This window comes from Rutidosis leptorrhynchoides, chromosome 9 (assembly GCF_046630445.1).
Source record: "Rutidosis leptorrhynchoides isolate AG116_Rl617_1_P2 chromosome 9, CSIRO_AGI_Rlap_v1, whole genome shotgun sequence".
NCBI classification, from domain to species: domain Eukaryota; kingdom Viridiplantae; phylum Streptophyta; class Magnoliopsida; order Asterales; family Asteraceae; genus Rutidosis; species Rutidosis leptorrhynchoides.
The window spans coordinates 44,161,312-44,177,653 of NC_092341.1; the positions used below are offsets into that span (position 1 = coordinate 44,161,312).

At 32.3% G+C, this 16,342-nt stretch overlaps 1 protein-coding gene across 1 annotated transcript; it reads left to right on the top strand.

The window, feature by feature from the left end:
* The first annotated feature begins 12,233 nt into the window (after positions 1–12,233).
* On the top strand, positions 12,234–14,234 carry LOC139867991 (uncharacterized). The gene is made up of 3 exons (XM_071856334.1): positions 12,234–13,511; positions 13,554–13,640; positions 13,749–14,234. The coding sequence occupies exons 1-3, from the start codon at positions 12,234–12,236 to the stop codon at positions 14,232–14,234; spliced, it is 1,851 nt and encodes a 616-aa protein (XP_071712435.1).
* Positions 14,235–16,342: the final 2,108 nt, after the last annotated feature.

Genomic DNA, 16,342 nt, shown 5'->3' on the forward strand with positions numbered 1-16,342 from the left:
CATGTAAAGTCTTACAAAGGTGGTTATTAGATGGCCGTGTATGGAGATATGGTGCTAACAAGATTCTAAGTCTTTTAACTAACTAGTTCAATCTTAAAATGATACTTACAAGTGGAAGAGTGGGCTAATAAGTCCACTTAAAAGGTAGGGTGGGCTCATAAGTCTTATTTCATGAGTCCATTAACTTTAAACAAGCCCAAGTCCAATTAATAACAAGTTAATCCAAATAAAGCCCAGGTAATTAACTAAAAATCTTAGTTAATTAAAATGATTAATAAAACTAATCATGAATGTAAATAATATCCTAAAAATATTATTCGTGAAGTTTCGTGTGTCACAAAGACGTTTCGGGCACTTAAAAGTCAAGTACGGGCAATCATGGCAACATGTAAATGTAATAACATACATTCATTTAATCACACGTATTAATAATAATAATTATTAATAAATAAATGTTGGAAAATCCAGGATGGTTACAGTCTGCATGTCAAAAGTTTTGCTTATCATTTCTTGTCGAAAATTACCTGTTTATCAAACTTAAATCTTGACACGTGTTTTTGCATTTATTGCATACATGGTGTATAGACAAATCATATCCTATCATATCTACTATGGTGGATCTTATTTGGCGCTTTTTGAATTTCCCTCCGTAAATTACGGAATCTTTTTACTATATATACGTATGCGAGAAGACGGAGATATCATCCAGTATTCAACCCTCAATTCATATCGAGAATCATTTCATAACTTTCCGTGATCACGTAAGATGGCCTCTTCGAATAGACCAAGTTCCTCCAGCTCTGAAGACAGCGTGACGGGAGCGCACTGACCGATCAACTACCGTGATTTCTTTAGAAAATGGGGATGGGTTCACGAAATACTTACCCTATGGAGAAATGAAGAAAGTACTCCATACCACGAGCCGAATTTACCGCCTAACGTCGGAGTACTCGATCCGCTTACCGGCGAACCTGTTCGCAACACCGTTTTCGCTCTTTTCGCAAGGATTTTTTGCCTTGAAGGTCGACTCAATGTAGTTAAAGATAGTATTCGTCCTCTACTCCCGAATTCTAATAAGATAGGATTATTGGAAGAAGTTAGGAGACTTCGAACTAAATATCAAGAATTGACAACCCTTACGAAAGAATGGGTAGAACTAATTCATAGACTCGAGCGTAAAGTAGAAACCCTGGAGATAACGGTGTTTGATTTATAAGCTAAGCTCACATCTACTACACAGGTACCACAAGCAGTACCAATAGCAACAACAATACCACCATCACTCGCCTCAACATCACGATCTGTACCTCGAACATCAACGTCATACGCACCGTAGATACCAGGGAGTATCACCAACACCAACCACGCCTGTAGCACCACAAGCTCCGTCAGTTCAAGAAAGCACCGTGACATCATACGAGTCAACAACGAGTATATTGTATCAATGAGTTATGAAGTATTAACTCAATTCCTCTAAAGAATTTATATGTATATCTTATATCTATAAATTTTAAAACCATCATAAATCTTTTCGTACTAAGCTATTATGTATGAATTGAAAAAGGGTAAATATTACTCGGTTAAATTCATATTACTAATATGCTATGACGTACATCCTTTGTTAACAACTTAACATTTGTTAACTACAATCTCTGTTTCAACTCAATGAATTCCATTTCATAATAAATCAAGTGTATTATTCAATTACATAATTGATTTCACATTTTCATTTTCTATGTACTCGAAACTTTCCAGAAAACATCATTTGTGCCTTGTAAGGTTCACAAAAATTCCACAAGCATCAACATCCTTCACCAAGGAATATCAATAAGAATAAATAATGAAGTATTGATTTCATTAATGAAATACTCCGCGAAGATTATGTAATCTCTAATGTTTTAGAGATTATTCAATTCTAATTCAAGCCGAAAATCAAATAAGTTTAATATGATATTAACTCATTAAATCTGTATTACATCTGAAGAAAATATACATACATATATTTTCATAGAGACGGTAATAAAAAAATTCTTTTGTACAAAATATTACTTGTGAAATCTTTAACGGGTAGGTAATACCCGGGAAAAATATATAAGTTCACAATTAATATGTTACACTATATATTCTTCAACGTTGATTCAAAAATCATTAACTATACTCACTATCTTTACAAGTGATACACAATCATTTCTTACAAATTCAATTACATATTTTGATATTGACGGATCAGAATTCAAGTCATAACTCTGAACCGGTGAAATCATTCTTAGATCTCTACATCTTTCAAAGCTCTACTTTAACTTCAAAACTGTGAAAGATCCTTTAGTATTGTTTTTACCAAAAATAAACTTACAATTCCTTTTCAAAGTATCCAGTATTATCAACCATTCAACCAGTCAACGATGACCTTTCAAACTTGTAACTTTGGCATATACGTTTTTGTTACTGGAAAACCTTTTATGTTCCACCACATTAGCAGTAAATTTACCAACAACTTCATTGATCTTTGACCTTCCGAAAAATCTTTATACTCATTGAAACCCTATCATTTACTCATCTGCATCTTATAACGAGAATTGACATACGAATTATCGTGAACTAGCAATCAGTATTTTGAAATTTTGCAGCACGTCTACTCCAACAGTTATATGTGTACATATAACGTCTACCTCCTGGATTTACATACTTCGAATGTGAAGTTTCTGATAAACATCCCAAACTATGAACTAGTTCTCTGAAATTGGAACAATGCTGATGAAGCAGCAAAAACTGTAAACGACTTTAACAGTCAAAAGTTTGATGATAAAGAATAGTATGGTGGTAAAGCTGAGAAAAAGAGAAGGTTTTGAAACTGAAAAACGGATTGAGCAAAGTATGAAGGAGGCTGTGGATAAATCACAAAGACTGAATCTGCCTTCAAAGAATCCAAATGATTCAGTGTCTGCTGAAATCCTTAGTAAATACCTTGCTCCTTACTCTAAAACCTTTACGGATAATATTCTTCATCATCATCTTATCTTAAATATTCTAAGATATCATCATATCTTTCATTATAAATATCCTCGATATTTCTGAAGATATTTTCATAACTATTCTTATCTGAAATCATTCATCTCTTCGCGCTATCTGTATTACATCATAAAAGAAACTATTTTAGTTTCTAAATTCTGAAACTTTCAAGTTTAAAATATGAATGTTTTGAAGTAGTGTTGGGAACTGAAGCATGAATAAGTATAATATAATGACACTTGATCAACGTGATTATATTACAGTAAGTCATGCTGAGTTTCTAATAGAACGTGATAAAGGTTCACAGATCCCACCCTTATCATGAACCATGTTACATAACTCTTTCATTCCATATAATCTCTAAATATATCAAGAAAATATATTTCTTGATGATTCGGTCTTTTCCAGTTATTCTGGTAATTTGACAAATCAAGATCGTGCCATTACAATTCCCTTCTTAGAACATTAACTATGTTCATTTCAAAATCCATACTTACGAATTCTGGACCATTATTTGCTTGACTTGAAGGCGGGAAGAGAGAACAAAAGCATAAAACTCCGAAATATAACAGAGAATATAAAGCCCGATAAAAACACATAAATTACAAACCATGTATATCAATAAGTATTGCAACATAAAGACACGGGAGAACTAAAAACACTATAAATCCAAGAGTATAGTAAAAGTGAATAGATTCCTCTGGTGGTAGATGAAAAAAGAAGAATGACAGATATGAAATTTAGGAGTATATCAAGAATCAGAACTGGATGAAGCATTTTCACAATCTATTAAGAAGTATTAAATAAAGAAGAAGATTATAGGAGTGGTGAAAATAAATGAAACGGAAGAGTTCAATTTATAGTGAAATATCAGACATAGCAATCGAGACAGATTACGCATTTAAACAAAGAAAATCCTAATTTCCGCAAATTTCGAAGAATCAAATCTTATTTAAATTATGAAGATTTTTTATTCCTTAAATTCTGAAAATCAATCGTTACTACGTCAAGAGATAAGACGAATCTCTATTCTCTATTTCACTCTATTACGATAACTTCTCTCATACGCTTCGAGTAATTGGATTCTTTTATCCGTGTTATTCAATGGTGATAAAACTCTATTTATCGACTCATATTCGTCATGAAAACATTTTTATTATTAGCCATGACGACCTCACTCAAATTTCTGGACGAGATTTCTTTAACGGGTAGGTACTGTGATGACCCGAAAATTTTTGATCAAATTTAAACTTAATCTTGTATGATTAACGTTTCCGACACGATAAACAAAGTCTATGAAGTTGAATCTCAAAATTTTTGAACTATTCAAATACCTTTCAGTTGTTCTCGACGATTCGCGAACAATTATATGTATATAGATACATATATATACTATAACTTGAAAACACAACAATGTATTAATTGTTTAATACCTTGCATTAAACTTATTGGTTTGATTATCTGATTGATATATTTAACTACGAATTTAAAAGATAATGCCAAACGATTGAATTAAAAGATATTTATTAAGTCTCTTAATGATCATGATATTGATACGGGTCTCTGTTGTGAGGACCACACTGATTTGAGAAATTATTCCTTTTTAACGGTATTCGGAATAAATGATAAAGTGTTTATTTAAATAACGTAATTTGGACACATACAATAATTAGAATATTAATTGTTAAGAATTAATTATATGAATAACTTACGATATGTATTTTAAAACGTGTTTATAAATATTGAGAATAGATATTAACTTGGTTATGAAACGTTTGATAAATATTATTATATTAATAAATAACGAGACAATAATTTATAGAAGTAAATGACTAAAACACTCGAAAGATTAAGATATACTTTGAGTGGTATAGTTTATGGATAATTTAAGGCTATATTTTGACAAAGGTACGAGTCACAAAACATAAATTGCGAGTTTTCTAAGCGTACGAAAATGCGTTCGAGAAACCGGAACCGGGACATAAGTCGAGTGACAACGTACGAGTCATCGGAACGAAAATTACAAGTCAACTATGCACATGAATTTAATATAATATATAATTAATTATTTAAATTATATATTATATATATATATATTATATTTAATTATGTCGACAAACAAGAAAACAAAAAATATGTGAACTGGATCTGACGGGCATGCGATCGCATGGGAAATAGGCATAAAACCCATGCAAGTGCATGAGCTCATGCAAGTGCATGAGAATTGCACTAAAATCCCATGCACTCGCATGGGGTTGATTTTCAAGCCAAGTACTATAAAGCTCGATGTTTTCTGGCCGAATTTATCCATCTTTCTCTCTATCCTCTCTACTTATATTATTATTATTATTATTATTATTATTATTATTATTATTATTATTATTATTATTATTATTATTATTATTATTATTATTATTATTATTATTATTATTAAAATTAATATTATTATTAATAATCTTATGATTATTATTAATTAGTATTATACATAAAATACTACGACGAGGTCATGAGCGTGTCACTTTTAAAATGGGTTTTCATACGGGATAAAGCTAAGGAAATTATGGGTTATTACTAAGGGAGGTTATGGGTATTGTTCGAGGGTTATGCTCGTAAAGTCAAACCTAGTGTTTATCATCTCCGCTACGTCTACGTACTTTTTTGAAATATTGAATCACAATATTGATACGTAAGCATTTATATTTTATCTTTTATAAATTAATAGTGTATACATGTCTAGTGCTCGAGTATATATATTTATACATGTTTGTATGTTAAATTTTGTCGTTAAACAGTTTATAATAAATCACGAATTAAATACATATATTACTGGTAAAAGGTATATGATATACATGTTTTCGGAAAGCTGGCGAAAAATCAATAACTTTTCATTTAGATATCGAATAGTTTCGATGAACGGATTAAAAGATATGATCAACTGAATTATGATTGACGTTAATTAAAATTACTTTTGAATCTGCAATTAATATTTAAACAACTTGTTTGTAAGATTGATAAATTGGATTTTTGAATATTACCAACCGAGTAAATGAATCCTTATATAAGGTACGTCTCATTTTGTTGAACAATTGTCAAAACTGATTGTTTTATCATATTTTAAAGCCTTATAAAAACTATAAAACTATGTGAAATATTAAAATGATTCGATTGCCATGATCATTCAAACTATTGTATTAAGTCAGAATGACTTTTTGAAACAACTTTGGATAACTTTTGTATGTCGATCTCGAGCATTAGGATTGTGATACACTATGACCTGACCTAGCTTGATAGACATTTATTGACCAACATATGTTCTCTAGGTTGAGATCTACGATTATTTGGTATTCCGAGTTTCGGTCACATTTCGGTGAACAACTTTATGTGCTGCTAAGGTGAGTTTCATTGCTCCCTTTTTAATTGCTTTTGCAATATATATTTTTGGGCTGAGAATACATGCAATTTATTTTAAACGCAATGGATACAAGTACATACTTAATTCTACACTGAGTTTGAACCAAAAATCCCTTAGCTTTGGTAACTAGTAGCTGCCAGTACATAGGATATGGACTGGTGGGCGCGAATAACAGTATATGGATCCATAGGGCTTGACATCCCCGTCCGAGCTAGAGCGCTAGCCTTTTAACGGACGTGTGTTATTTGAGTTTAGGACACGTTGGTTTGCGTGTATTAAAACGAATGGGGTATTTTTCATTATAACGTTAAAGCTTAGTTACCAGGGTGCTCTGTTACGTAGAATCTATTGATAAACTTTTGATAAACGTTTCTGGATGAAACAACTGAAATCTTGTGATCCACTTTTATATACAGATTATGCGAAACACTAAAACTATGAACTCAGCAACCTTTGTGTTGATACTTGTTAGCATGTTTATTCTCAGGTTTCCTAGAAGTCTTCCACTGTTTGCTTATATGTGATACAAGCTATGTGCATGGAGTCATACATGCTTTATTCAAGAAAACTTTGCATTCACAAAATCATCACCGTGTATCTTATTTTGACTTCATTGTCAACGGATGTATTATGGTAAACTATTATTTATGGTGATTGTCTATATGTAGAAATCATCAAACATTGAAAACCTTAGAAATTGATATTCATTTATTGTGTACCTTTTGAAAAGAATGCAATGTTTATAAAACGTATCATATAGAGGTCAAATACCTCGCAATGAAATCGATGAATGACGTGTTCGTCCATATGGATTTGGAGCGATCGTCACAATATTAGTCTACCGAAATTACCGATCACGTCTAATTAAACAAACAATGTAACGGGTTATATATTTAGGGTTCCATATTGAACTGGTTAATAAACAAACACGTCTAATTAATAGGAAGTTAGTTAGTTACAGAAGAGTTAGGAAATAATTTGATAACTAGGAATGGATTTTGATAAGTATATATAATATAATTATAATATAATATTATAAAATTTTATATACCTTAAATAAATAAGATTATTATTGAAGTTATAAATAATATAAAATATAAAAATCTTTTCAGAAATATAAAAACACAAGTTTTTTAATTTTTTTCCGGCTTGCTCTTGTTTGCTTGTTTAGCTTCATCGCATGATTCAAAGATAATGGAGACTTCAAAATCATCATAGGTAATTCAATATTTATTTTTCTTTATATCTTAAGTCATTAGTTATGAAAGTTTGTATAAATCTGGTTTACATGAACGTTAATAATCTCACATGATTCACACATGTTTGAATCAGGTTTATAAATCAGGTTTATAACACATGTTTGATTGGATCTATAGCACAACAATTTGACTATATAACACACCATCATTCACACAATTACCCAACACGATTGTAGACATGTAGTGCAGAACTGGACAAACAAACGACACACAACCATCTCACTGTTTTAACACGCCATGATTGACGCGATTACACAACACGATTCTAAACATCATACAACACTATATTAACAACATATAAACTTTATTAACACCATATAAACACACTATATATATATAACCTATAACATATAAACCCTTATTATGCAATGAAAGAAAGTTATACTATATAGTAACAATAGGCAAACACAACCTGATAGTTGTAGCAGAACCAACCAGGTCAGCTTAAACAAAACCTGGATAACAACTCAACGCTATGTTTGGTGAAGTAATAACAACTCAAAACCTGGATAACAAAACCTGGATAACCTGATTATTTACCTGCTGTACACTATGGCAACCAAAAGAAAACCAAACATATAAACCTAGTCTATTATATATATGCCTAATTCAGAAACCAACCTATGTTTGGTGAAGTAATAACAACTCAACGCTCACTCCAATTTAGGAAAAAACCCATGAGGTAGTATACATGTCAAATAAGACCCAATAACCAATATGATAAGCAATGTTGACCTTATAACCACCTTTAGTGGCAATCATAACCCAAAGTACAATCATTACCCTAATCATAACGCTAAGTACAGTTGCATTGGCAAATTACCATAAACAAAGACAGTTATATTACCATATCAAAACTTCATACAAAAGGAGCATCACAAATATTCATTAGCTCCAATAAAAAGTAGAATCACAAATATACATTAACAAACATAGTTATAGTAGCCTCAAAACTTCAGTTATAGTAGTACATTAACAAACATAGTTATAGTTATACATCACAAATTACAATTTGATTGGATTGTTCTCACTCATACCTGTGCCATCTTTGACGAAAACATTTTTTGAAAGCTTCTGTAATAAGATTCTTTCAGACTTCCTTCTTCTTGGTGGAGGACTGGGTTTCATTCTGAAATTTATTAGCTCTGCATCAATATGTCTAATCAGTGGATCTTGCTCTGTATTAACTTCTTCATTAACATCTTCATTAAGGTGTTCTTTTTTGGCGTCTTCCATCAACATTTCTTCATCAACATCGTCAGAAAACTCTGCATCTTTTTCTGCTTCATTAACCTTTTTAAACACTCCATCTTTTATTTCTCGAACCACATAATCTTCTTCTTTATCCACATTTTATTCTTCGTCTTCGTTCATCACCATTTGGACATCATCATATGAAACAAACTCTGCATCTTCTTCAATCACTGCATCTTCTTTTTCATTGATGTTGTCATGAACATTTAAATTTTCATCAGGCTTTTCTTTTTCAACATCCTGTTCATTAACAAACATGAATAACTAAACGTGGTAAGTAATTTAAAAGTCTAGAAAAAAACAACATTTAGTTAAATCAGTTACCTTTATGTGTTTCGATTGTTTCACTAATTTTTTGGTGAATTTCTGATGTTGAACATCCTTTTCATCATCAACATCCTCTTCATCATCAACATCCTTTTCATTATCACATTCCCCTTCATCAGCACCTTCCACTAAATTATCAACTTCCCATTCATCAGCACCTTCGACTTCATCTTCAGCATCAGCCCTCTCATCAACATCCTTTTCATCTTCATCATTCTCTTCATCATCAACATCTTCTTCATCATCATCATCATTCTCTTCATCCTCTTCATCATCACGCTTTTCCTTTTCCTGAAACTTCTCAATAGCACCTTCCACTTCATCATCAACATCATCTTCATCATCAGACTTCTCATCAACATCCTCTTCATCATCATCTTTCTCTTCATCATCTACATCTTCTTCATCATCATCATTCTCTTCATCATCATCATTATCTTCATCAACAACATCCTCTTCATCATCATGCTTTTGGTTTTCCTGAGACTTCTCATTAGCAAACATAAAATATAAAATGTAGTAAGTAAGCATTTAAATATTATAAGAAAAATAATATCTGTTAAATCAGTTACCCTCGTTCCTTTATCGTCTGATTTCTGTTTCTTTGTGATTTTGATGTATCCTATTGTGCTACTTAAACCCCTTTTTCGACCACCGTGTTCCTTCCCCACATGAGTTAACAAAGCATCCCCGCCTTCTTTATCTGTCCTAACCTGGAAAAATAAACACAAGTAATCAATTATAGAAAAATTATGAGTTGGTTAGTCTAAAAATTCAAATATAAATATATTACAATTATCTCTATAAGCGGCGCAAATGTTTCTGGGCATACTGCCGTCTTCCCTTTGTCATCCGGCTTCATCCTGCCCAGCAAGTAATACCTCACAGCAGGGTCTTTGATATTGTGGTATGGTGTACGTTTATGAGGATCATTTGCTTCTGTATCCCATTGTGCTTTTTTCCCACGATATCCCGAACGACCAACTCGAGCATACTTTTCTTTTCCTTTTTTGAAAAAGCGTTTTGCCTGCCTTTTTCTCTTAGTTCCTACACAGTTTTAATGCGATTAAATGCCTTTTTCAAAGTGTTACAATATCACAATGTACCTCCAAACCTGATACAAATCAAATGAATAGCACTTACTCCTCTAGCAGGCGTATCTTCGATTTCACAAAAAAAATTCCATTTTTCTGGAGTTATGAAATCGTAATCTTTTACTTCCACATAAGGACGCTTGCCTTCATCCATATACGTTCTTAACTTGTGCTTGAATCTCGTAATCGCTGTGTTACATTTTTGCAGTGTTGTTTTTCGTGCAAAATCGTCTTCAATATTATGAATTTCCTGTATAACTCAAACTAATGTAAGTGTTGAATGTTGTACCATATATAAATAAAAATTAATTAAACAAAATCTTAGATTTTAATACCTTTATTTTGCTCCATAAAGTTTGTTTCTGATCAGGAGACACATGCTTCCAATCCTTTACAAGGAAATCACAAGTGCTCCTAGTTAAAACGCCAATGTTGCTCGAAAAAATAGCTTGGTTTTTTCTAATAGCTTGGCCAAACTCGTCAAATTCAATCTTCAACTGAACAACAGCTGACTTCTTTTTCAGTTTGTTTACACTTCTTTTTTTATTTTTTTGTTGCATCTGTACACAAAATGCAATAGAAAAGATACACATCAAATGCAATAGAAAAGATACACATCCAAGCACATGCATATACAAATTAAGATCATAGTAAAGCAAACACAGGCTTATACACCTTAATATCATTTCAAACGCATGCAGTCTTATTATTGTGTTATGAATAACACAACAAACATATCACACATTCACAATATGCAATAACAAGGAAATTGACCGAACTCATAACCAAACCCATTTCAAAGACTAATTGCGCGACAATAATATTCATGTTTTTTTCTGAACAAAAAAAAGTAATACATTTAGATTATCAAATATACAAAATTAATTATTAATTATAATTACTGTTAGGAATTAACCTTTGAAAGACACTATTTTTTCTCTTGAAATACGTTGCTTCGTCTAAGCCATGGTAGCAAAATAGAATCGTGCAGAGACCGAATCTAAAATAGAATAGAAATCGAATAGGGTATCGAACAATTAGGGTTTACAGATTCAAGGATTTGGGTTAGTTCGCAATTTTTTTTAGAACACAGAAATGATAATGAGGTAATGGGATTATGATCGAGAACTCAATTGATTTTGATTTGGGTTTTTTTTAACAGTAGGCCATACGTGATGTTTTTTTAGAAAATAAATGTAAAGTTGTCAGGTTAACACAATTGCTTAGATGGTTAGGATGTTGCTTGGTAGAGAGGAGGTCGTGGGTTCTAGTCCCTTTTTCCAACTTTTTACATTCTTTATTTTAATAATGTATTAACTTTTTCAATGTTGCTTGTAGATGGATCGGAATACTTGGATGTACGAGATAGGTCGCGCTACCTCTGAGTTTATGGATAGTGTTGATGAATTTATTACAGTTGCTGAGACTGATCAACTAGAAAAAGAAAACACCACAATTATTTGTCCTTGTAAGAAATGCAAAAATGCACGGTGGTATGCTGATTCAACCGATATCAAAAATCATCTAATTGCACACGAATTTATGAGAGGGTACACATGTTGGTCTTTTCATGGTGAGTCATTAGCTGACCTTAACCCGTCTGTTTCGGATAACAATACCGATAATGAAGAAGATTCATACAATAGTGACAATAATGTTAATTTTGATGACATGTTTGACGATTTGGATATAGAAGATAATGTTGCTGATAAGTATCATGACAGATTACAACAACTATTTGTTGACGCTGAAAAACCTTTATATACCGGTTGTATGAATTTTACAAAACTTTCCGCCGTGATACAACTGGTTAACTTAAAATCAAATAATGGTTGAAGCGACACAAGTTTCACTAGCCTGTTAGAGTTGTTGAACAAAATGCTACCAGAAGGTAATGAGTTGCCGGTTTCAACATACCAAGCAAAGAAATTAATGTGCCCAATGGGATTGGAAATACAGAGAATACATGCTTGTCCAAATGATTGTATGTTATACAGGAATGAAGACAAAGACCTTCATCAATGTAAGGTATGTGGTACATCTAGGTATAAACGTGGAAAACCAACTGATAATGTTGATAGTGATGTGTCGGAAAATGGACCTCCTGCAAAATTATTGTGGTACTTGCCTATCATACCAAGATTAAAGAGATTATTTGCGAATGAGAAAGATGCAAAATTATTACGTTGGCATGCTGAAGATCGTAAAAATAATGGAAAAATGCGACATATGGCCGATTCACTTCAATGGAAAATTTTTGATAAAGATTTTGAAGAATTTGGGGATGAGATACGTAATATAAGGTTCGGACTCAGTTCAGATGGAATTAATCCTTTCAGAGATTTGCGTAGCCGTCACAGCACGTGGCCTGTTCTTCTATGCATTTATAACCTACCGCCTTGGCTATGTATGAAAAGAAAATACATAATGATGTCTCTTTTGATTCAAGGCCCAAAGCAACCTGGAAATGACATTGATGTTTATTTGCAACCATTAGTTGATGAAATGATGGAATTATGGAGTACCGGAATACACGTTTATGATGCATACAAGAAAGAATACTTCCAACTACGGGCAATGCTTTTTTACACCATTAATGATTTTCCTGCTTATGGTAATTTGTCTGGATATAGTACGAAGGGGAAAAAGGAATGTCCTATTTATGAGGAAAATACTCACTCGATATGGCTCACAAATTGTAAGAAACCAGAATTTATGTGGCATCGAAGAGAGCTTGCTGAGAATCACCCGTATCGTAAAAAGTCGGATTTATTTGATGGTACTATAGAGGAGAGAAAACTTCCACCACCATTGGATGGAGAAACTACACTCTCCAAAGTTGCTAATATAAATGTTGTGTTGGGAAAGAAAGGTTTTGGTCCTCCCAAAGGTATTTGGAAGAAAAAGTCTATTTTTTGGAAATTACCCTACTGGAAGCATTTACGAGTCCGACATTGTCTTGATGTTACGCATATTGAGAAAAATGTTTGTGAAAGTTTGATAGGGTTACTGTTAAACATTCCTAGAAAAACAAAAGATGGAATTAAAGTTAGAAGGGACATGGAATTAATGAATATCGGACCAGAGCTACAACCTAAAGATATTGATGGAAGGTCAACCAAGTTTCTTCCTCCGGCCTGTTATACTATGTCGAAGGTCTAGAAAACTAAATTTTTTCAATGTTTACATGGTATTAAGGTTCCATCAGGATACTCTGCTAACATTAGGAAGTTGGTTTCGATGAAAGATTTGAAGTTACATGGTATGAAGTCACATGATTATCATGTACTAATGACCCAGATGATTCCTATCGCAATTCGTGGAATTCTACCCAACCGTATTCGACACACAATAACAAAACTATGCTTATTTTTCAACATGATTCATTCAAAGGTGATTGATCCTGATGTGCTGGATGAATATCAAAGAGATATCATACTTACTCTTTGCAAACTCGAGATGTACTTTCCACCTTCTTTCTTTGATGTCATGGTTCATTTGGTATCTCATATTGTAGGAGAAATAAAGGCATGTGGTCCAGTTTTCTTACGATATATGTATCCATTTAAAAGATATATGGGTACCTTGAAAGGTTATGTAAGGAACCTTAATCGACCAGAAGGCAGTACCGTTGAAGGATATGCATCCGAAGAGGTGATCGAATTCTGTACAAACTATATGAATGGGTTTAAAAGTGTCAGGATTCCACAAAGTCATCATGAAGGAAGACTATCAGGTCAAGGGACACTTGGGCGCAAGACATGCTATTCAAATGTTGCCGATTATCAAGAGGCACATTTTAATGTCTTACAACACACTACATCTATTGATCCGTTCATACAAGAACACATGTCATTGTTGAGACAACAAAACCGTTAAAAGAGTGCAAAGTGGTTGACAAAACAACATAAAAAAACTTTTTCAGAATGGTTGAAAGACAAAGTTAGGAGGACACTTCCAAATATTGATAAAACGGTCAAAGCTTTGGGATTCGCCCCTAAACATGTGTTCCAATATCAAGGATATGACATAAATGGGTATACCTTTTACACTAAAGCTCAAGATAAGAAGAGTAAAATGCAAAATAGCGGTGTCACGGTGATAGCCTCGTCGACGGAATTCACAATGGTCAATCGTGAAGAAAGATCAATGATCGTTAAAAAATCTTATTATGGTGTCATTTAAGAAATATGGGAATTAGATTATGGTAATTCGTACACTATACCCTTGTTCAAGTGTAAGTGGGTTGATAATGATCGCGGTGTTCAAATTGATGAGGATGGTTTTACAACTGTTAATCTTTCCACCAATGGATATAAAGAAGAACCATTCATTCTAGCAAAACTAGTTACTCAAGTATTCTTTATTGAAGACCCAAAGGATTCTAGATGGCATGTGGTTCAGTATGGAAAACGACGGATTGTTGGTGTCGAGAACGTTGTTGATGAGGATGAGTACGACCAATTTGACGAGTTACCACCATTTTCAGTCGGTGTTCAACCTTTGAATGAAGTTGCTGTTGGAAATAATACAATCTACGTTAGAGAAGACCATGAGGAAGGAGACGAGGTTGCAGACACATAAAAATTGTTAAAACATATGATTGATTACCTTTTTTTTTTGTACAAACATGAGTATATTATTTTATGTCTTTTGTTAATTTTTTTTGTTATTTTTTTTACCATGAAAAATTTACTTTATGTTATTACCTTTTAAATTACAAATAATTCTAAAAAAACACATATACATATATATAAACATATATATGCACAGTTTTCAATTTTAATACCGGGAACAAACCGCGATCACAAAACCTTCCACCTTCTTCGTATACCCTAAACCATCCCACTTCATTATCAAACCACCGGAAACACCCTCCTCCATCATCATAGAACGGTGATTAATGAAACTCGAAAGAAATCGAGTTCGTCCTCACGGCTGAAGGATCGTCGAAAATACAGGTACAGATGATTTTTTTAGTTATCTAATTGTTCTTTACTCGAATATTCTTGTTATAGACGTAATTGTAGTGACCCGAACTTTTCGATGTTTATATATATTAAATGAAATTTTTATTTATATGATTAAGTGTTTCCAACATGTTAAGCAATCAAATTTGTTAAGACTTGATTAATTGAAATAGGTTTCATATAGACAATTGACCACCCAAGTTGACCGGTGATTCACGAACGTTAAAACTTGTAAAAACTATACGATGACATATATATGGTTATATATATAGTTAACATGATTTTATTATAAGTATGTATCTCATTAGGTATTTTAACAATGAGTTATATACATAAAAATGAGACTATTAATTTAAGAAACTCGAAAACGATATATATAACGATTATCGTTATAACAACGTCTTACTAGGTACATATGAATCATATTAAGATATTGATACACTTGGTTAATTATGTTAAATGATAAGTAAATATATTATTAAGTGTATTAATAATGAAATACATATGTAAAAATAAGACTACTAACTTAATGATTTCGAAACGAGACATATATGTAACGATTATCGTTGTAACGACATTTAACTGTATATATATCATACTAAGATATATTATATATCATAATATCATGATAATATAACAATTTAACATCTCATTTGTTATAATAAACAATGGGTTAACAACATTCAACAAGATCGTTAACCTAAAGGTTTCAAAACAACATTTACATGTAACGACTAACGATGACTTAACGACTCAGTTAAAATGTATATACATGTAGTGTTTTAATATGTATTCATACACTTTTGAAAGACTTCAAGACACTTATCAAAATACTTCTACTTAATAAATATGCTTACAATTACATCCTCGTTCAGTTTCATCAACAATTCTACTCGTATGCACCCGTATTCGTACTCGTACAATATACAGCTTTTAGATGTATGTACTATTGGTATATACACTCCAATGATCAGCTCTTAGTAGCCCATGTGAGTCACCTAACACATGTGGGAACCA

Coding starts and splice junctions, on each gene's coding strand:
- LOC139867991 (XM_071856334.1), top strand. CDS start 12,234: ATGCTACCAGAAGGTAATGAGTTGCCGGTTTCAACATACCAAGCAAAG. Junction 13,512..13,553: donor CCTGTTATACTATGTCGAAG/GTCTAGAAAACT, acceptor CATGGTATTAAG/GTTCCATCAGGATACTCTGC. Junction 13,641..13,748: donor TGAAGTCACATGATTATCAT/GTACTAATGACC, acceptor ATTCATTCAAAG/GTGATTGATCCTGATGTGCT.